At 40.7% G+C, this 22,821-nt stretch overlaps 1 protein-coding gene and 1 long non-coding RNA gene across 14 annotated transcripts in view; one reads left to right on the forward strand and one right to left on the reverse strand.

Annotated features, from left to right (window-relative positions):
- Positions 1 to 22,821, forward strand: part of LOC111749740 (uncharacterized) — a 121,117-nt gene that overhangs the window by 63,392 nt on the left and 34,904 nt on the right. For 4 of the 12 annotated variants that reach the window (XR_010322613.1, XR_010322618.1, XR_010322615.1 and 1 more), the window contains one exon: positions 22,305 to 22,389. The exons of 1 other annotated variant lie outside the window; for it this stretch is intronic. This is a non-coding gene — a long non-coding RNA (uncharacterized LOC111749740). Of the gene's footprint in view, positions 1 to 10,253; positions 20,461 to 22,304; positions 22,390 to 22,821 lie in introns of those variants that run through there. 7 more of the 12 variants (XR_010322611.1, XR_010322612.1, XR_010322617.1 and 4 more) reach the window with 4 other exon arrangements.
- Positions 10,271 to 22,821, reverse strand: part of MET (MET proto-oncogene, receptor tyrosine kinase) — a 94,920-nt gene continuing 82,369 nt past the window's right edge. For both annotated transcript variants that reach the window (XM_023544579.2, XM_023544580.2), the window contains exons 17-20: positions 22,037 to 22,146; positions 20,454 to 20,619; positions 10,591 to 10,727; positions 10,271 to 10,481 (exon numbers count right to left, since the gene is read on the reverse strand). In XM_023544579.2, coding sequence (XP_023400347.1) covers positions 10,271 to 10,481; positions 10,591 to 10,727; positions 20,454 to 20,619; positions 22,037 to 22,146 — 624 coding nt within the window. The remainder of the gene's footprint in view (positions 10,482 to 10,590; positions 10,728 to 20,453; positions 20,620 to 22,036; positions 22,147 to 22,821) is intronic.

The following is a 22,821-nucleotide window of genomic DNA, read 5'->3' on the forward strand; positions in this document are numbered from 1 at the left end:
AAAGTAAAGCACTCGGCTGCTAACTGAAAGCTTGGAGGTTTGAGTCCACCCACAGGGGCCTCAGAAGAGAGGCTTGGTGGTCTACTTTTGAAAAGCCAGCCCTTGAAAACTCTGTGGAGCACAGTCCTACTCTGACACAAATGGACTGTCCATGAGTCAAAATCAACTCAATGGCAACTGGTTTATTTGTTTCACTGAATAGTCATAACAACAGGTTATATTGTGTAAAACCTCACTATAACACTGAATATTTACAGCAAGCACTGCGGGGTATGATTATCTTTATTTTTTATAGACAAGGAAAGTACAGCTTAAAAGATGAAGTCACATTTAAGGTTCATATGGATAACAAAATCAGACTAGACTAGGACCCTATTCCTCAGATCAGGTGGTATCTACTAAAGGGGATGAAGAAAACTAATGTCTGTTTTCCTGATTTATCTTCACATTTTTCTGGATTGTGCCAAACTTTGGACCTGCTTTTAGGTAATTTTATTCGAGAGTCTTCCACATTGAATCTTTTTTTTGGAACAAGACAGATTATAAATAATAATTACAAAAAAGTAATAATCTAGGTCTCCATAAATACTGCCACTTATTGGGAGCCTTGCAAACATTGTTTCAATCAATCCTTGCACTATCTTATGAAGAAGGCACTATTAGCATTTCCATTTTACAGATGTGAAAACTCAGGCTTAGAAAGGCCTAGCAACTGGTCTAAAATCACACTGCCGATAAGCGGTAGAAATGATTCAAACCTAGATTTCAAAGTGTGTCCACCTAACCTCTATGCTATATCACTTTTATCCAGAGTGAGAGTAAGGGGGGCCTGCCAGGCAGGTCGCTGGGCACTGAGTTATGACTGGATTAAGTCAGTAATATGATGTTAGGAGATTCAGGTTTCCACACGTAGCTCTTATGTAACTGACAAAATTAGATTTGGTGTGCTCCTGCCAAAAAGGCAGTTGGAGTGAAGTAAAGGAACTTGTAACACTAAGCAACCCATCTATGTTGAGCATGTTTGCCACACTTAATGTACCGTTGTAGTCAGCTAAGAGTCATTAGCTGAAATTCTGAAATACTGCCTCAGGGAATACTGCTGCTTATCAGGAATAGGTGATATATTTTTATTACCCAAGTTAAAAAAAACCTTTTATAACTTCCAAGTTATAGTTGAGAATATTACAAAAGAGAAAAGGAATTTTAGAACATTGACTAAAATTTTGCTTTTTTTTTTTTTTTTTTTAGTATTTTGAACTTGCTTTGGCAACTTTTTTTTTTTTGGCAAATGGAAATAAAGTTATTTAATTTTCTTTATTAAGGGAAAGTCAATTTAAGTCTGCTCTGCATTTGAATAAAAGCTGAGCAAATACTTAAAGAATGTCAGTTTGAAGAGACACCAAATTAAAGCCTGCAAGAGGGTCTGCATAGCTTGGTCTAGCCCTGTTTTCATAGCTCATGTTCCAAAGTGGTTGCTTTTGGTGGGAGTTCACAGTCACAGAGGTAGAGATACACCATCCTGATGGGTGGGCCATGCTGGGAGCCCTGGTGGCACAATGGTTAAGCAGTGGCTGCTAACCAAAAAGTTCATGGTTCAAATCTACTTAGTGGCTCTAAGGGAGAAAGACCTGGCGATCTGCTTCCATAAAGATTAAAAACTTGCTGCTGACAGGTTGATTCCGACTCATAGCAACCCTATAGGACAGAATAGAACTGCCCCAGAAGGTTTCCATGGAACGCTTGGTGGATTCGAACTGCTGACTTAGTAGCCGTAGCTCTCCCTATCTCTTACCCACTGCGCCACCAGCCAAGAAAGCCCTGTAGGGTAGTTCTCTGTCACCTAGGATTGCTATGAGTCAGCATCAATTGGATGGCACACAACAAAAGGTCATGCTGGGTAACAGTTTGGCCGTAAGATGCGGGCTTTTGAAGAACACACTGAAGTGTCTGGTTTAGTTTAGATCTGATGCAGAGTGGGACATTTATGGGAGAATATACAAGAAAGCGTTACCAGGGGTTACTCCCAGGGAGTGAGGATGGAAGGTGAGGGAGGGGGGTTAGAGGATATTTACTGTCTACTTTATATCCTTTTGTTCAGTTAAAATTTTTTTTCTGTGAGGGTTTATTTTATAATAAAACAAAACATAAGAAAACATAACAATGCAAAGAATGGATGCCGGGAGCACCTAGGAATGGACATAGATTTTCAAGCAGGAAAGTGATGTAATTAGATCTATAATGTTGGCAGCTGTTTTGAGCTTGTAAGGAAGAGGCAATATGCAGAGAGCAGAATCAGGGAGGTCAGCTGTTAGGCTAATCCTGGAATAAGACGTGGAATAATGACTTCTAAGCCAACTCTAATTTGGAGACAATATTCTAAAGCCTGCATGTAGGATCCACGTTTTCTTCAGATCAGAGTATTTAAAATAAAATAATTCAAGGCAATCGTAATTTTGGGAAATTCCATATGCCCACACTAGAGAAAGATTTTTATCAATAAGTTCATTCTCTGTCCATTAAACAGATTTTGAAACATATCCTCAGAGTAAACATAGGAGCTAGATGTATGAAAGAAAACAATTATAAAGGATATATATATTTTCTGAATCACAAATGAATTAAAAAAAAAAAAGTGACACATGACACATTTTTTGCCTAAGCCTTGTTATCCTGTGACTCGGCCAGGCTTGATGGTGTCAGCCCCGATTTTGTACTTTTTGGCATTTTAAACATTCATTTTTACTAAACTAACAGCATTGCATTAAGTCAGACTGAGGGCATTACCTTAGACCATTAGCTTCTAGCGCGTCATTAATTCCCCGTGACATATCCTGGAATGAGATCATCATTATTATTATCAATTAAGTTTATTAAAAAACAGGTGTTTTTTTTTTCTTTTAATTTATGTAGTTTTAACGCTGGATATTTTCTTTCTGAAACATGTTTTTTAATATCTTGGCGATAATGATTTGCTCCTTCTTTGCCCAAGTATTTCATAGACCCTTTGGCCACCACTGAAGCTAATTTAAACTCTCTGTTATTTAAGAATTCAGGTTTAACAAAAACTTAGAAGCAGCTTTGCAACAGTATCACAATAGGATATTTGGGTTTCTGTAATTTTTCTTCATTGGTACTTCCGAACTGGTCTCTGAAGATCACGTGACTGACTTCAGACTAGCGGTTTCTAGGGGCAGGGTTTCACAAAGGCTCTGAATTCGGCATTTCTTGTTTACAAGAATTGTTGCCACTGTCGAATATGGGGTTATTTAGTCACAGTTCTACAGCTTGACTCTAGTGGAAAGAGCAGATGTCACTGGGACATAGAAGCAAGTGTAAAAGCGAGGGCCTCGGCTGGCCGAGACTGTGCATCATGACTTTCCAACACTCTCAGAGGTGGAAAGAAAACTCATAAAACAACTGTGGAAATCTTAAACGACCAAGAAAGGTAAATGAAATTACAGTGCTTTAAAAATTCCAGGCTGCCCAATAAAAACAGGAAGCGATATGACAGATCCCATGGACCGTAATGAGGAGCACAAATGGTTTGGGAGCTCGTGAAAAACAGTTCTGACATGTTTGGATGCCAAAGATTTCTAAAGTTGATGTCTTTTGGCCTGGTAAGATTTTATGCATTTTTGTCATTCCAGCTGAGAGGTCTGAGGATTAGTGGATGTTTCTGCAGCCTGGACTCATGTGGTAAAAAGAATGTATTTGTGACAGTGAGAAAGTAAAATGCATCAAAACGAAAGGCTTTTTTTCAAGAAAAGGATAAAAATTAATTATCATTGCAGTCTGGGTCCAGTGCTTCAAAGTGATGTTAAATTAGTGGTTTACTTCAATGAAACACTTGTTTACTGTACTTTTAGCTAATAATGAGGGTGTTAATACGTTTTTGCCAACCGCACATACACTACCCCCTCCCCGCGTTATTTTTGTAGGCGTGCTATGCGGTGCATTGTTTGCGAAAAAATACAGTATGCATCCTAAATGTGGCCATTTTTACCTCAGGATTGCTCCTTGAATGCTACCTTGTCTCCTGAATGCACTAGGTGGGGTTTGAACTCTCCAGGAGAATAGGACTTGAGGCTAAACCAAAACCGCTTGTCACGCTATGTGTGCCAGAGCAGAGCTGTGCTCTGTAGGGTTTTCAGTGGCTGATTTTTCAGCAGTAAATGACCAGGGCTTTTATCCAAAGTGTCTCTGGGTAGACCTGAACCTCCAGCCTTTCTGTTAGCACCCGAGCGAGTCAACCGTTTGCACTACCCTGGGACCCCTGAGCCTCATTCTAAATTGTTTTATCTGGGGACCTAACTCTTTATTAAAAAAAATAATTAGGGATTAGGAGCTGTTTGGATGTTTGGATGCTAATTTTATACTGGACTAATAGCTAACTTACTCATCTTTTTTTAACCTGTGGTTTTAACTGATAAAAGAGGAAAACATTCATCAGAATAGCTCAGATGCATCCAATGGAGAAAAGGTAGAAGACAGACCTTCCTACTGTTTCCAGTATTTGTTAAGTATTTGCCTTGGAGCCAGTACAGCACTAGTCTGATGACAGGATAGTAAGTCGTATTAATGATAGGCTTTTCATTATGGTAGATATGCTTTTGCAATTTTCCTAGATTTCTGCTCCAGGGTCACATGGTAAGTCAATAGTAGTTATAAACCTCTCAACGTTGGGATCAATACCTTTGGCTGACGTAATCTAGACCTCTGGTGTAATTTACAACAAAAGACAGTATGGGCAAGCCTCTGTTTTATGACCTTCAATTCACCAAGTGAAACGTTTCACTGGTTTATGACTGAAGTTATTTTGAATTTTTTGATAGATAGGGTATTGAGATAGTCCTGAAGGAAAAACATCAAGTATGAAAAGGAAAAAAAAAAAAAAAGTATGGAATTAAAAGCAATAAACATTTCTTTCTTTGGGGCATAATGTCTGCATACCTAACAATCTCCTCAAAGTACCTAAATGGCCACAAGAGAAAATTGTGTGTGTCTGTGTAGTTACCTGTTGAGTTTGTTCATCCGGATGGACTAGGATATGAATGATGTGTATTTCTTACCTTTCAAACACACACCATATAACTAAACAATACTGTACTTAGTCTACATTTTCCTGAATCTGAATAATCATTAACCATCTCTCTGGGCAAAAGGAACTGTACTCATTGATAGACAGGAATACAGAGAATTGTCTCCTATCCTTTTTCCTTCATGTAACTTTCCTGTGATTTAGATGTTGGTTTGTTTTCTAGATCTGAACACTAATAAAGAAATAAAGCTAATAAAGAAACAAGGGAACTAGTCATCGGAGAGGTGATTAAAAGGAATTGTTGGGCGTTTAGGGAGAGAAAAAGGGGCTGGGGTACTTCTCCAGTGTCCTGCATTCAGGGGAATGGCGGTACTTCCTGGTCACTCTTCTCATCCCCCACCTTCACTGCCACATCAAAGCTCCACGAAGAAGTGGAATCACAGCTCTCATTTTCCACTGGCTGAAGGGTGGCAACCCTGGTGGCATAGTGGTTAAGTGCCACGGCTGCTAACCAAAAAGGTCGGCAGTTTGCAGTTTGAATCCATTCGGCAGTTTGAATCCACCAGGTGCTCTTTGGAAACTGTATGGGGCAGTTCTACTCTGTCCTATAGGGTCGCTATGTGTTGTAATTGACTTGATGGCAATGGGTTTTCGTTTTTTTTAAAGCAGAGATGAGGTAGGAGGTGGGGTGTGCAGTTGGATTTAAACATTTTTAAGGTCCCTTTTTTTAGCTTAATTGCCCTATTAGCCAACCACATGACTACCTTTACAGGGCTTTTATTGTCCACGACTGAAGATAATAACAATATTGTAATTATTGAGCAACCATGGTATGCCATCTGCCGTTACATACTACTCTTCATTCTCAAGAACTTTGTTAGGTAAGCAGGATTAACCTATTTTACAGATGAGGAAACCAAGGTTTAGAAAGGATCAGTATTTTGCCGAACGACACGTGGGGTTGCCGGGAGTTGGAATTGACTTGACAGAACTAGCAACAACAAGGTGAATCAGGACTTGGTCTATTTGCCTAAGAGCCTGGACTTTTTGTATTAAACTGAGCTGCCTCTTCAAGACAGTTCACAGATCTAAGAAATGCATAATAGTTCTACCATTCACTAGTTGTGCAACTTTGATGTCTTTCCCATTAAATTCCTTGAAGAGAGAGGGCTGCTCATTTTATATCCTCATTACCTATTACAGTGCCTGGCACACCTAAGTGTTTAATAAATATTTGTTGAGTTAAATAAAATACAAATCAAGTTGTTTTATAAAATGCTAACTTGTCTCCTGAACTGAGTTGGTGGATTAACTGTGAGAGACATGAGCCTTCAAACATTTGACGTAGTTTACCAAAAAGAAAAAAACAAACCGGTTGCCACAGAGTTGATTCCTACTCATAGCGACCCTATGGGATGGAATAGAACTGCTCCGTATAGTCTCCAAGGAGCGGCTGGTGGATTCAAACTGCCTACCTTTTGGTTAGCAGCCAAGCTCTTAACCACTGCACCACCAGGCCTCCAATGTATTTTTACAAGTTTTTATATCCCTTCCCCATATTTCCTTAAGAAGGAATCTGCTGTGTGAGGGAAAGAGAGCAAGAATACAATCGATGCCTATAGAGCGAAGTGAAAAATCCTGTATTAGTAATGGAGACCATTGAGCCAAACTTTGTGAAGGACTCTTTATCCCTCCCACTCTAGAAAGTACCCCCCTCCATGTCAGTGTTAGGTGTTCACCAAACATCATGGGAGCCACATAGGCAATAACTGTGCTCGCAGTTGTTTTAAGATGATTGAGGATAAGAAAATGCTGTTTTGGTTCAGCGATTATTTGAGAGTTTACTAAGTTCCAGACACTATGACCCTAAATATAACAAGTTCTTACCCTACTTTACTATGAAAATGCATCTCTTGGCTGAGGGTAATTTGGCTGTGTACAGGGTTGCATTCTCTTTCAGCAAAGAATTAGCCCCTACTGTAGGGTTGCTATGAATCGGAATTGACTTGATGGCAATAGATTTGGTTTTCTGAGTATATTGTAGAAATAGCCCTGGTGGTACAGTGATTAAAGCACTCAGCTGCTATCCAAGGGGTCAGCAGTTCGAATCCACCAGCTACTCGGAGGGAGAAAGATGTGGCAGCCTGCTTCCATAAAGATTTACAGCCTTGGAAACCCTATGGGGAAATTTTACGCTGTCCTACAGGGTCACTAGATATTCCTTGTCCACTGGGGTGTTGCAGCTCTGGATAAGAACATCATCCTAAAGTAGATGGTCAGAGAAATCCGGCAATTTGGCGACTCAGGACAAACCACTCTTACAGACTTCCGGAGAGTCAGGGCTTGCAAGTTCTTTTAGCTACTGCTCATGCATTAACTTGACCAAGGCTCTCATATATGGATTATCTCGATGCAGCCAGTTGAAATCAGTGGTAGGCTTCCTCTGTCATTATGTAAATGTAGGTGATGAAGCATGACTAACGACAACTGACTCTTAGTATACAAGATGTTACATCACTTTATTTCAATTGTATGATTTATCAGAACAAGAACTATTAACATACAAAGTACCATTCAGCTCAACTGCAGGTATAGGCAGTGACAAGTAGCTAATTCTTAGAAGAATCACTGACTCCCACAGTCTGTCCAGACACATTAACCTAAGGAAAAGTTTATGAACAGCAAACATGGCTTTCACATTGCTGCTTTCTCAAGCACGGATATACAGGTGTGTAGTCCTGTTGATGGGTTGTTTCCACAAGCTCTTTCTGTCCTGGATGCGTGCATCCTCTTGACATCAGTTGAGACCAGTTATTTCTTTCTGGAGAGCAGGTTTTTTTTTTTTTTTTTTTTTTAAATCATTCATAATTTACACTACTTTCTGAGTTAGTATTACTCTTTTTTTTTGTTAAATTTTATTTATTTTGTTGTTGTTGAGAATACACACAACGAAACATACACCAATTCAACAGTTTCTACATGTAAATTTACTGACATTGATTACATTCTTGGAGTTGTACAACCATTCGCACCCTTTTCTAAGCTGTTCCTCCCTCATTAGCAAAAACTCATTGCCCCTAAGGCTCCTATCTAATCTTTTGAGTTGCTGTTGTCAGTTTGATCCCATATGGATAGTTCTTAAAAGAGCATAATGCTCAAAACCCAAACCAAACCTGTTGCTGTTGAGTTGATTCCGACTTACAGAGACCCCATAGGACAGAGTAGAACTGCCCCACAGGGTTTCCAAGGAGCAGCTGGTAGATTCAAACTGCCAACCATTTGGTTAACAAACGTAGCTCTTAACGACTATACCACCAGGGCTCCATAATATTAAAGGCAGACCTTTTTCACTAGTAAAGCTAAACTGTTGTTTGATTTTAAGAAGATTTTAGGGTGTATTTTTAGTTTAAGGTTTAAAGATTATCTCAGGGCCATAGTTTCAGGGGTTCATCCACCCTCTATGGCTCCAGAGAGTCTAGAGTCCTTCAGAATTTGAAATTCCATTTTGCATTTTCCCCCTTCTAATCAGGATTCTTCTATGGAATTTTTGATCAAAGAATTACCCTTTACACTTATGAAATAGTAACACTTAAACTGAAATGCTTCTGCAGTACAATTCCTGTGTCTTCTGGTAAGCCCCTCCGTTGTCAAAGAGCTTTTGGTCATAATCATGCTTTTCCAACAACAGGCAAACTCGCCTACTTGGATTCACTGTAACACACCCTCTTTCTAGCTTGCTGTGTTAACCCTGGGCTTCAAGTCATGGTGGTGTAATGAGGGTGGAGTGTACTGGCAATCAGCACGTTTCCTTATCACAATGTACAACCACTTAAAATCACTCCATTATTAATCCAACTCTGACATACCTTTTTGAAATGTTCACAGTGCTGTATTTTTGTGGCCTAACAAAACTTTGTTCATATCATTAAAAATAAACATTTTTATAAAAATATAATACTTTAAATGTTTACATTGACAAAACCAGGTGGAGTATCCCATGCCACATGCACTATACAGTAGTAAGCACAAAATTCCACAGAACTAAATGTCACAAAAGTCCTGCCTAGAGTAACTCTGTATCCAAGTGAAATGGCCAGAACATTGTATTGCCATTTTTTGGTTTGTTTCTCAAATATGTTTTGCTTAATACAAAACATGTCCCAAATGTACAACTGAACTCACTCAAAGTTTTACTGTTTGTTTGTATGGTGGGAAGATACGACCTAAGACGCTAGTATTTCTAGTCCATCAGTCCTTCCTTTGCTCTACATATGGGCCTGATTGGAATCAACAGGCCTTTCAGTCAGATGTATTCTGCTGTAAAATCATGCTGAGTCACCTTTAAAAATATTTATCACAAATTACTTGTTCTATTTTCAGAATCATCATTTAAAGAAAAAAAAAAAAAAAGGCAGATAAAATAAATGTCCATAGTCGCTAGATCAGAACAACAGTATCATTTCTCAAACAGGTGATTAAGTGACAACTAAATATTTCATTGTGACTAAGCTATTTTATGAACATCTTCTTAATGTCTTCTATGAACAATATATACGTAAATACTCCTAATTTATAAAAACACATTTCGTGTCATGCTGTTTTGAAAATCTGCACATTGTCTATGGGTATTCCACCAATAGAAGGAATGTGTATATGAAAATTTAAAAGGGAATGTTTGCCTAATGGGCAAATGACAATATTAACAATGAAAAATGTTAGTGACCACACAATATGCACAAGGTCTTTGAAACACTGGAATTCTAAGCAAGTGGCCTGGTCCATGGGCTGCCAGGTCCATCCTGGGCATCGTCACCTCTTCTGAATTTTTGTTGACGAAGAAGCCCTCACAATTCATTGCCTCAGTTGCTGACAGAAAATCAGGTGGGGTCCTGATTTTTTTTTGATTTTCCAGTTATACACATTTCAACGTGGAATCCACGTTTTGGCCTCCCATGCAATGGGAGCATCATCACAGCAGCAGTGTTGGTGTTGAGCGCTGGCCAGTGGGACCCAGCCTCCAGTTCCATTAGCCGATTCAGATGCTTTGTCAGAGTAGAAATTCCAGTCATTTTAAATAACAATAGAAAATCCTATCATAGTGCAATTTTGGCAAAAGCAAAAAATATCTGATGGCCTTAAAAAAAAGCCAGGCAGTGAAAAAAATATTGGACAAAGTGTGGACTGTTGTTTGAACTATTACTATGATGTTCTTCAGAAGGGGTGGTGTCTCCATCATGTGTCCACCTCGTCATCCACGCTATCTTGTGACGACAAGAGAGAAGGATATGGAGCGACACATTTCACATTCACGTAAGTAGTGTTCACGTGGACATAGTGCTCCCCGATGAAAGTAGAGAATATCGCTGATATCCGCGACACCAGTTCAGAAAAGGATGGACGCATTTCAGCTTTAGGATGCCAGCATTTTAGCATCACTTCATACCTGTTTCAGAAAAAAGAGAAATGCTGTGAGAGACGCCTTAAAGGCAAGCATTTCTGTAAAAGTAAAGACTATAAGAGATACAGAAGATTCGGTCAGAACTGCTACTTACAAGGGATCGGGGCAGTATTCAGGTTGTAAAAGCCTCCTTCCTTGCAATAAGTAAACTGTTATATCAAAGGTGTTTACATCAGGATAAGGTGGAGCTCCCCTTGTCATCAGTTCCCAGAGAAGCACACCAAAGGACCACTAGTAAAACAAGGTAATGAAGAAGCCAGGTGAGGAAGTATGACCACACAAATAGAAATGTCATCTTATTCAGTAGGTCTCGGTAATTAAAGTTGGTTTAAGAAACCAGCTGCTGTTGAGTTGGCCCTGACTCATGGTGACCCCCTATGTGTCACAGAAGAACTCTGCACCAAGGGGTTTTCAATGGCTGATTTTTTTGGATGTAGATAGCCAGGCCTTTCTTCTGAGAATCCTCTGGGTGGACTTGAACCTCTAACTTTTTGATTAGCAGCCGAGAGCATCAACCATTTGCACTGCCCAGGGACTCCAAACTTGGCTTACCGTATGCAACATTATTGCTGTTTTGGGCTAAGCTATGAATTTTATGACCTGTTTAAACTAGAATTGGACAAAGTTTAGATTACAAATGAAAATATCTTTAAAAAAAAAAGTCTCCACAAACATGATGATTAAAATGCCTCTGTAATCTGTAGAGTGCATTTTCCAAGTTCCCTTTGGTAGGGTCAAAGCACTAATGTGTTTCTCTCCTTCTCTCTACCAAGGGCTTCATGTTTAGACTATTTAGTAAAAGAAGAAGATAAAGGAAGTCTTTAAAAATTTATAGTTGTGGGACTTCAAAATGAATGTAAATACTGTTTAAGAAATGTAACTGTATCTAAATGCTAATTTTAAAAGTGAAGATCTAAGCCAGTGTAAATGAAAAATCCATATTAAAAATCAGAAATAATAAAACTGCTAGGCACCAAGGTTCTCTGTTGAAAAATAATGTCAATAAAATAACTTTAATTTGAAAATGTGAACATACCTAAGTAATATAAAATAGCTGTATCAGTACTTCATAGAGAGGAGCACAGTGACACAGAGAGCTTAAATGACTTGCTAAAAACAACCCAATAAATCTGGACTCACACTGGGATAAACATTTAAGAGTTCTTAACTCTTGGCTCTTGCTTGGTCTACTGAATTCCACTAAATATGCGATTTTTTGGTTTAAAGCACTCTAATGAGAATAGGAGAGGAGCCCTGGTGGTGCAGTGGTTAAGTGCTTGGCTGCTAACCAAAAGGTCAGTGGTTCGAACCCACCATCCGCTCCACGGGAAAAAGACGCGGTAGTCTGCTTCTGTAAAGATTACAGTCTTGGAAACACTATGAGGCAGTTCTACTTTGTCCTACAGGGCTGCTATGTGTTGGGACAGACTTGATGGCAATGGGCTTTTGGGTTTTACTCAGACTGCATCAGGTCATAGGTATTCTCTCCCCTGGATGTGTGCCAAGGTGACAATGATACAAGAGAGGGCACCATTTGCAGGTTGCCCCTGTGCAGAGGACCCAGGAGGTCAGTTCTTGCTTAACATTTCTCAGTCACTCACAGACTGGGAAGCATGTGTGTGGTGGCGGGGGGGTGGTGAAATGAGGCCCTGATTAAAAATAGCTTGCAGAGAAAGGAGGATGCAAAACAAACAGGTGGAGTAAACCAAAACCTTGTTGCTGTCGAGTCGACTCTGACTCATAGCAACCCTGTAGGGCAGAGCAGAACTGCCCCATAGGTTTCCAAGGCTGTAAATCTTTACAGAAGCAGACTGATACATCTTTCTCCCGTGGAGTGGGTGATAAGATTTGAACTGCTGGCCTTCTGGTTAGCAGCTAAGCGCTTTAACCACTGAGCCACCAGGGCTCCTCACAGGTAGAGTAAAAAAACCCAAAACCAAACCCAGTGCTGTCAAGTCGATTCTGACTCATAGCGACCCTACAGGACAGAGTAGAACTGCCCCAAAGAGTTTCCAAGGAGTGCCTTGCGGATTCGCACTGCAGATCTTTTGGTTAGCAGCCGTAGCACTTAACCACTATGCCACCAGGGTTTCCTCAAGTAGAGCAGGAAAACATAAAATCAATCAATAAGCAAGTATAGCTTCTAGTACTCAGTGACAAGGAGGATAAAGCATGTCTTTGATGCTGCCACTGGAAGAAACTAGGAAGATACTGTAGTGGCTGATACAAATTTCCATTAACGGCTCTTTCCCTTTGCCCAGGAGTCCCTGGGTGGTGCAAATGGTCCATGTTCTTGGCTCCTAACTGAAAGGTTGGAGTCCACCCAGAAGTACCTCAAAAAGAAAGGACTGGCGATCTCCTTCTAAAAAATCAGCCATTGAAAACCCCAGGGAGCACAGTTCTACTCTGACACTCGGGGTTGCCATGAGTTGGAACTGACTGTTTGCCTTGATCTAAACAGAACTCCCCCTTCCTGTCCCCGCCGGCTGCGAACCAGATAACTTTGCTGTCCTCTTCAGCCTTTCAAGATCAAAGTTTTCAATGTCTGAAAATCTTACTGGTTACTCTCAACAACTTTGTGTCAACCTTTATACTCTAGAATTTACATTAAAATTTGCATTAAAATTAAATCAACTGAACAAGTATCTATTGACCTTTGGTAATATATAAGTAGTTTACTGTCCGACTTACTGGATAGGTTAGGAGGCTGGATTACAGAGTTAAGAGTATTATGTAAATAACTAACTTAAAATAATAAGATAATAAATTTTTTTTTTTTAAATAAAGCAATAATATAAAAGAGGTATAAAGTGTTGTGAAAATCAAAGAGATAGCTTTGGGGTACGGGAGAAAGCTTCATGGAGAAAGTGACTGTAAAGGGAGACATATAGGACAGGGATAATTTGTTTTACAGGCGCATGTAATTAATTGAGGGCAAAAAGGGTGCTCCGGATGGATGGAGTAGGCCCAGAGATGAGAGTACATGAGTGTTTTTTTGAGCCACAGGTACAACAGGTCGCATTGCCTGATATGTGAAGTACATGAAGGGATAAGGTTGCCCTGGGGCTGTGCTGTCAGGTTTTTTAAATGTTGAGTGGGTTAAACTGAAATCGATGGGCACAGGAAGTCACTCAGTAGTTTTAATGAGAGGAGACATGCCTGGATTTTGCTCCAGGAGACTGCATCTGTAAATGCTCTACTTAAGAAGGAGAAGGAGCCATGGACACCAGTTCGGAGGTTTCTGAATGAGAAGGTGAGGGGTGGTCCTGCATGCTGGCAACACGGAAACCTATGAGATATAACTCCTGAGTTAGGGAGGTGGGAGGGTATGTTTGTCAATATAGTGAGCTGAAAGTTTGGTGGTTTGAACCCACCCAGCCGCACTGAGGGAGAAAGACCTGACGATCTGCTCCAGACATGACTACAGCCTAGATTACTGCAGTTCTGCTGTGTCCCATGGGGTCCCTATGAGTTGAAATTGACTTGACAGCACCCAACAACAACATAATGAGCCAGGAATGGATGGCATGCCCTCCCTTTTTTTTTTAAACAAACAAACAAAAACAAAACTATCTTATTTAATCCTTTTTACAGTCCTGTAATATAACTGGTTTTGTAAGATGTTTTAGACACGAGGAAACCAAGGTTCTGAGAGGCTGATTATGTGTCTAGATCAGGCCTCCCTAACCTGTAGCCCAGGCTTAAGTCTGTTTGGAATCAAATTCACAAAAGAGGGAGCAGAGTTGGGTAAATTTCAGAGGATTTATACAACTTGGGTAATAACTGGGTATAAAGGGGAGTCAGAGGGCTTATGGGACAGCAGAGGTGACAGGAATAAGTTGCTGCCTGCATCCCAAACTCCCCTTAGCAGCTCCGGGCTGACAGGACGTGGAGGGAGAGGCGGCGAACAATGATGCTGACCAAAAAGAGAGGCTGGAGTGTGTGTGTGTGTGTTTGGGAGAGGGAGAGTGCACAATGTGTGTGCATTAGGCATGATGAGAAGTCAGTTTTAGTTTTAAGACATGGCTCTGCCATTCATGCTGACTGTGTGACAGGGTCAAGCCATTTTCAACACCTGAGCACCACACCGGTGAGCTCATCTGTGGAATCTCTGTCTGCCTACGTTTACCACAGCTGAAGATCTAACCAGTTGTTCAGTGTGAGAGATCATTAAAGCTATAAAAATGATAAGAAGGGCTGCTGTTGCTGCTGAGGCGAGCAAGGAGTGGCGCCAGCCAGATATGAGCATTCAAGAGTTGGTAAACTGAGATAGGCCACCAAGACTAGGATCAAAAAGAAAATCCAAAATCAGACATCGAAAGAAAAAAAAATTGATAAACTGATAACATTTTTAACAAAATTAAAAAAAAAGCTCTCTCGAACACACTGTTAAAAAAAGAAAAGGCAAGCCACAGACTAGAAAATATTTGCAAAAACATGTATCTGATAACACAGACCTGTATCTACAATATATAAAGAACTCTAAAAAATCCCACTAAGAAAAACAACCCAATTTAAAAGAAAGAAAAACACCACCAACAAAAACAAATTCTAAAACTTAAAAAAAATGAGCACAAGATTTGAATAGATTTGGTTAGCAGTCGAGCTCTTAACCACTGTGCCACCAGGGTGCCAAAGGAAATATAAGGATGGCAAATAAACACGTGAAAAGATGCTCATCATCATTAGTCACTAGGGAAATGCAAATTATAAAGAAAATCAGATATGACTACAAATTATTACAGTGACTAAAAACCAAAAACCAAACCCACTGCCCTCGGGTTGATTCCGACTCATAGCGACCCTACAGGACAGAGTAGAACTGCTCCATAGAGTTCCCAAAGAGCGCCTGGCGGATTCGAACTGCTGACCCTTTGGTCAGTAGCTGTAGCACCTAACCACTATGCAAGAATACCAGGTGCTGGAAAGGATGTTGAATAACTGGAACTCGTATGTAGTACTGGTGGGAATACAAAATGATACAGCCACTTGGGGAAACAATTTGGCAGTTTCTCATAAACTTACTTTATGACCTAGTAATCCTACTCCTAGGTATTTACCCAAGAGAAATAAAAACTTATATTCATGTAAAAACCTTTAAGCAACTGTTATAGCAGTTTTATTGGTAATTGCCTAAGACTGAAAAGATCCCAACTAGCATCTTCAACTGGTGAGTGGATAACAAAATGTGGTACGTTGTACGATGAAATGCCACTCAGCGATAAAAAGGAATGACTACTGATACATTCAACAACATAGATGACTCTCAAATGTATTACGCTAAGTGAAAAAAGCTAGAATCAAAATGCTACTTACTATATGACTTCATTTATATGGCACTCTAGTAAGGGTAAAACTTTAGGGACAGAAAACAGATCAGTGGATGCCAGGGGTGGTGGATAGGGCAGGGGCGACGCCATAAGGACAGAAGGGCATTTTCTGGGGTGATGAAACTGTTCTGTATCCTGATTGTGGTGGTGGTTGCACAACGGTTTGCATCTGTCAGAATTTGCAGGAACGTACACTAAGGGTAAAAAAAAAAAAAAAAACCCGTTGCCGTCGAGTTGATTCTGATTCATAGTGGCCTTATAGGATAGAGTAGAACTGCCCCACAGAGTTTCCAAGGAGCGCCTGGTGGATTCAAACTGCTGACCTTTTGGTTAGCAGCCGTAGCACTTAACCACTACGCCACCAGGGTTTCCAAAAAAGGGTGAAGTGTAGGTAAATTGCATAACGGTGATGCCATTAATAGAAATAAAGAAGTGAGAAATTGCTGGTTTCGCCGGAAGGAATTTGACTTTGGACATGGTAAATTTATGATGATGATGAAGACATCCAGGTAGAGAGATTCAAAGGTGACTGCTGATAAGAATGGTTGCAATTATTGAGGGAGGTGGAAACTTGAAGACAGAAATCCTGGGGGGGCAGCTACATGTAGAATGGGAGTGAAGGAAGAGAACCCAGTCAAGGGTAGAGAAAACACAACAAGGAGGAAAACCAGATGGTGCCGTGTCCCAGAAGCCAAAAGAGGATGAAATTTCAAGAAGGAAGGTATGGTCAACAGTGTTAAATGCTGCAGAATGATGAAGCAGATTAAGGATAGCAAAGTCAGCTGGATTGAGCAACTGAGAAATCAACACTGATTTTAACGAAAGCACCTGTACTCAGTGTGAAACCTTGTACAACACAGGGTATGAGTAATTTCAAATGCAGTGACACTGTAATTGTGTTTGAATGGGATTAAAGAGTATTTAGACTTTGCTGAAGTCCATCTGGGCATTTGCAATTAAGTAGACCTATATACAGACAGGCAAGTTTTTACTTGTAGGTCTTAACATATGTACAGCTTATTACATGCTTCTGAAAATGCTCCAGGTCAGCATTCAAAAGATTGGGCTGTCATGGAAATAAAACCTGATGCAAATTTATCCATGCAATAAATAGCCATTTGGCAAAAGCAGCACTGTGTATGGATCACTCTGGTTCCCCCTTCACAGAGTGCAATATGATGTCCTGTAAGGAGCAGGAAAGAGAAACGGCACTGTCATAGCTGCAGAAGCTCAGGGATTTCCAGTCCAGTATTTGAGTGACTGCTGCTAGGTGAGAAGCCCTGGTCTTGGAACGGTGGTGTGTGTGTGAGGAGGTGGGGTAGGGTGTGCATGTGTGGGGTATGTGTCAAAAAGCTCAGAATCCCATGTTTTGCCTTGAACATCTGAATTTTTATCAGGCTGTCTCTCTTTTTTAACAGTTTGGCCGAGGTATAGTTTATACCATAAAATCCACGGATGCTAAGTGTACAGTGGATTATTTTTAGTATATTTATGCAGTTGTGCGGCTATCGTCACAATCCGATTTTAGATCACTTCCAACACCTCCGAAAGTTCTCTTGTGCCCTTTTGTAGTCAGTCCCACCCTCCAGCCCCAGACAACCACTGATCTGTTTTCTGTCTCTATAGTTTTGCCTCTTTCTATAAATGGAATCATTCAACATGTGATCTTTTGAGGTTGCTGCCTTTCACTTAACATGAAGTTTCTGAGGTTTACTCATGCTGTGGCAAGCATCAGTAGTGCCTTTATATCGCTGAATGGTATTATTCCATTGTATGGATATACCACGTTTTGCCTGGCCATTCAACAGCCGACGGACGTTTGCAACGCTCCTAGTTTTTGCCTATTATGAATAATACTGCTGTGAACATTCAAGTACAAAGTCTTGGTGTAGACATATGTTTTCATTTCTTTAATGACTAATGATGTTGAACATCTTTTCCTGTGCTTATTAACTAGCTATTGTACATCTCTTTGGTAAAATGTCTATGCAAACCTTTTGCCTATTTTTTTTTAATTGGATTGTTTGTCTTATTATTGAGTTCTAAGGGTTGGCTCTGGTTCTTAACAGTAGACAAGCAATCAAGTCTGAAGGAACAGAATGTCCTTTGAGGATGGGTTAATTCTTTTTTTTTTAATGGCCTCACCTGTCCCCATCACTAAGTTCCCAGCCTACCTCTCCAGCACCCACTTCTTTCATCACTTTCTCTTATCAGTCTTATCCACACCACCCTCAAGCCCCATTCCTCCACCATCTCCTGTAACTCACTTATTTGCTCAAAACAAACTCCCAGTCACCCTCAACTTATTCTGTTGTTTCCTCCACCTCTTCCCTTGAAGGCAATTTCTTTGAAACTCTTACCAATAGAGGCCACCCTTCCCCCTTCTTTCTCTCTGGCTCATGAGGAGGGTGAGACTCAGATCCTTGTCTTCCTGTCTTTTCTTTATAGCTGCCAACCCTTTTTCTTTCAAAGTCCATGCCATCCATTAACACTGTTTTCTGCCCACCTTGTTTGCTCTTTTCCCTATTCCTGTGTTATCCTCAAGGCCAGAAATACCAATGTTTCCTCTGCCTCCAGACATTATAGTCCTCTTACTACACGTGAACAGAATGAGTGGTGTACCCTGCATTCCACTCAGCACCCAGCATCCTCCGGACCCCTGAATCACTCAAGTTACCCAGCTTCCAAGACCCTTCTTATGCACTTAGTAGCAGTGGACGCTGCTGACCATCCCATTTCTTCCTGAAACTTTCTCTTCCTCTAGCTTTCGTGATAGTCTCTTTTCCTTCTCTGCTTACTCCTCTGTCTTTTCAAATTCTCTTCCTTCGCTTCATATATGTAGGTTCTTCCAAATAATTGCTTTTGGACCCTCAGCTGTATATTTCCAGTCCTGATCTCTTTTATAAGCTACAGATCCACATTCCAAATTGCCTCCTGGACCTCTCTGCCTGGAATTCCCACTCTCAAGTCAAACTAAGTATGTTCAAGGCTCAACTTATTTTTTTCTCCTAAACCTGCTTTTGCCCCTGTGCTTCATCCAAAACCAAACCGAACCCAGTGCCGTTGAGTCGATTCTGACTCATAATGACCCTATAGGACAGAGTAGAACTGCCCCATAGAATTTCCAAGGAGGGCCTGGCAGATTCGAACTGCCAATCCTTTGGTTCACAGCTGTAGCACTTAACCACTACGCCACCAGGGTTTCCCTGTGCTTCATACATCTGTTATTACACTGCCATATAACTTTGCTCACCTTTGACCTCTGTCAATCCATTGCTAAATACTGATGATTCTACCTCTGAGATCCTTCCCTCTCTTCCTCTCCAGTCTCACCATTTCTGTATTAATTCAAGCTCTTCTACCTCTCACTTCATCTCCCAACTGATCTTCCTGCTTCCACTCTTCTCAAATCATCTTACAGAACAAGAAAAGACCATAATCTAATCTAATTATGCTTCAGTGTTTCTACACGCCAGAGAATAAATTCCAGACTCCTTATTGTGGTTTTCAAGGACCTGTATGATAGAATATGTATATATTTTTTCTCAGCTTATTTCTTATAACTTCACTCTACAGCTTTCGCTACTTATCATTTCTGTAGAATGCCAAAGATATTTTATGCCTTCTTGACCCTTTCTCTCACCTGTATTGGTATTCCTTATTTCATGCCCCTTCCCATCCTTGCAGCTACCCAATCCCAAATCTGCTATCCTTTAAGGCCTATGTAAACATTGCCTCCTCCACAAGGTTTAAGGGTGAGCTGGTGGATCTGGCTGCCTTTTCCTTCCTCAGTGTTCCAGCACGTCTTCTGAAGCCTGGGGTATGAGAGGAGGCTGGCCTTTACAGATAAAAAAGGGTACTTTTCTAGCAAGGTGCAAGGATAATTGCCCTTAGTGCCGCCTTCCTGACTTCTCCAGCTGGAATTCCTCCTGCCCTTGGTCTACGAGGGGCACAGCTAATCCTGGTCTACTTTGTGTATAGTTATTGATGGACATGTCTTCTCTTCCAGTGAAGCCTAAGCTCTTGGAGGATAAGGTTCATGCCTGTTTCTGCTCTGGACTTCTTAAGTACCCAGCATGTTGCCCCTCTTATTTATTTTTGAGTAAATAAATGTATTTATGAAAACATACTATGGATGCTTGTCAGACAATCAAGTTCATTTTCATATGCAAAGAAAACCAATATTAGTGGTGTTGACCTTAAAAAAAAATTAATTGAAGTTGGGTATGAAAGAGACGGGGAGGCAGTTCTGGTTCAGTGATAGGATCCTCACCTTCCATTTGGGAGACTTGGGCTTGATTCCCAGCCAATGCGCCTCAAGTGCAGCCACCACCTATCTGTCGGTGGAGGCTTCTGTGTTGCTATGATGCTCACCCGGTTTTAATGGAGCTTCCAGACTAAGATGGACTAGGAAGAAAGACTTGGCAATCTATTTCTGAAAGTCAGCCAATGGAAACCCTATGAATCACAATGGTCTGATCCTCAACTGATCACGGGGATGGCACAGGGTCCGGCAGTTTTTCGTTCCACTGTGTATGAGGTCGCCATGAGTTGGGGGCTGACTCAATGACAGCTGACAACAATGAAAGAGAGTAAAAGAGAAGGTCAGGGATGATCAATACGTTACCACATCTGACTTGGTGGTGAACTTCTGAGTCTGCAGGCTCTCTAAAGCCATCCACTTCACTGGCAGCTTTGCACCGGTTTTGTTGTGTACACTGTAGTATTCTTTGTCATACACATCCCGGGCAAGACCAAAATCAGCAACCTTGACCGTGAATTTTTCATCCAGCCTACAGAAATGACAAAAATGATTACTGGTGGTTGAAATAGAATAATTTACAGCAATTCTAAATATCTATGGGTTTTAACAAGTGACTTCAGTATTTGAAATCCATAACTTCTGAAAGGAAGGTTTTATCTGGCCTCTATTATTGATTAACAGTAAATTACAATAGAGTTCTTGAAAAAAAGCACTTGACGTTTATATTGCAAATTCAACAGGCCCAGGAAAGGGATCATGAATGACACGGAGTAAGAAAGTCCTTTTGGCTTTAATGTAGATCTGGGGAAATTGTAAAACTTGCTCTCTTCCTAGTGTTCCCTTGTTTGCTGAATCGAGTATGCCAACTGACTACACAAAGCAATCACCAATCTTCCCTAGTCACTTTATTAGTAGTAATCAGTTTTGTGGGAAGAGACATGGTAGGGAGCTGTTATCTTACTTTTTTAATTCTCTGTTTGGCTAGGCTATTGTTGTGTGTTGTTGAGTAGATTTCAACTCATAAAGACCCTATAGGACAGAGCAGAAGTGCCCCATAGGGTTTCCTAGGCTATAATCTTTCCTGGAGCAGATCACCAGATCTTGACTCCAGTAGAGCAGCTGGTGGGTTTGAACGGCTGACCATTCAGTTAGCAGCCAAGTGCTTAACTGTTGTACCACCAGGGCTCCTCACTGGCTAAGCTAGGGCATAACATTTATATTTTTCATCACTGAGGTAATGGAGAAACAGGATATGTAGTAAAACATCTAAGAAAAACAGCAAGGATCAAAAAAAATCAATTTCCTCTATCTAGTGCTTGCCTCCTTTGTTTAAGCAGGCTTCCATGTTGTTCCATTTGCCCAAAACCAAGGTAGGAAATTAAAAGCACAGCACTTTCATTCACACATACCATAAGTCATGAATCAGCGCCATGCAAGGGAAAAGCACTGAATCAATTACAAACTGTTGACTGTTGTATTATACAGCCCAGGCAGCCAGACACAAATAAAGCTCTTTGTATATTCATTCCCAAATACCATTTTTGGTAGGGCTTAGGCAGGCTGACTTCAGATCCACTGTTACAATATATTGGTATTTGTGTTACCAGCCCTCTTTTTTTTCACTGTAAAATGCTGAAGATCGAATTTTCCCTCCCAAACACTAATGCAGTGTGAAACCACAACATTGGGGCTGCTGGTGGGAAGGACCCAGAAAAGCAAAAGTACACAGCAGCTGGCTAAGACCCCCTGTGGAGAACCCCTTTTAAAATCTCTGTTTGAGGAAGCCTGAAAGCCCCGCCTACATTCACAGCTCACACATCCATTTAAAACTGTTAATGGAAATAAAGGACTTTTGCATAAGAGGCATCCTTACTAGCATGGAACGGTGGGAAAAGGTTCCTTCTTGTCACTTAACTTGGACTGTGGGCACAGAGTAGTATACTTACATGCAGTTTCTTGCTGCCAAGTCTCTGTGGACAAACTTTTTGCTTGCAAGGTATTTCATGCCCTTGGCTACTTGAAGACCAAAGCCAATAAGATCTTTCACGGTTGGGTTCTGTAATCACAGGGAGTTGGATAAGCATAAACTAAGCATTTACTGTGCTAATGCTGATATCAGAATTCAGAAATGTTTAAAAGAATCATTTTGTCTAAATAATAACTTGTGCCCCCTTTGATAACATCATCCATTTATTAAATTCCTATTGTACCCAGAGGTGACCTACTTCTGAAAATAAGCCACGGAAAACCCTGTGGAGCACGTTCTACTGGGATCGCCATGAGTGGAATCAACTCAACGGTAACTGGTTGGGTATGGGCATGCAAAAGAGTCCCTGCGTGGTGCAAAGAGTGGTTGGAGTCTGCCCAGAGGTGCTTTGGAAGAGAGGCCTGGCAATCTACTGAAATACCAGCCATTGAAAACCCTATGCAGCACAGTTCTACTCTGACACACATGGAGTTGGAGTTAACTCAATGGCAACTGGTTGGTCATTGTATGCAAAGCCCAAGGCTAGATATTTTTATATATTATGGCTAATCTTTATCTACTCCTGTAAGGCAGGTATTACTGGCTCCCTTTTCCAGATGGAAATAAATCACCCCAAAACACACAGATGGTATGTAGTGAAGGCAGGATTTTAATTCAAGTCTGTGAAGTGCCAAAGCCCACATTGTAGTGACGACAATCACATTGACTGGCAAGATACGGAAATCCACAATAGTTCTTCTACAG

This window comes from Loxodonta africana, chromosome 8 (genome assembly GCF_030014295.1).
Source record: "Loxodonta africana isolate mLoxAfr1 chromosome 8, mLoxAfr1.hap2, whole genome shotgun sequence".
Lineage (NCBI taxonomy): Eukaryota > Metazoa > Chordata > Mammalia > Proboscidea > Elephantidae > Loxodonta > Loxodonta africana.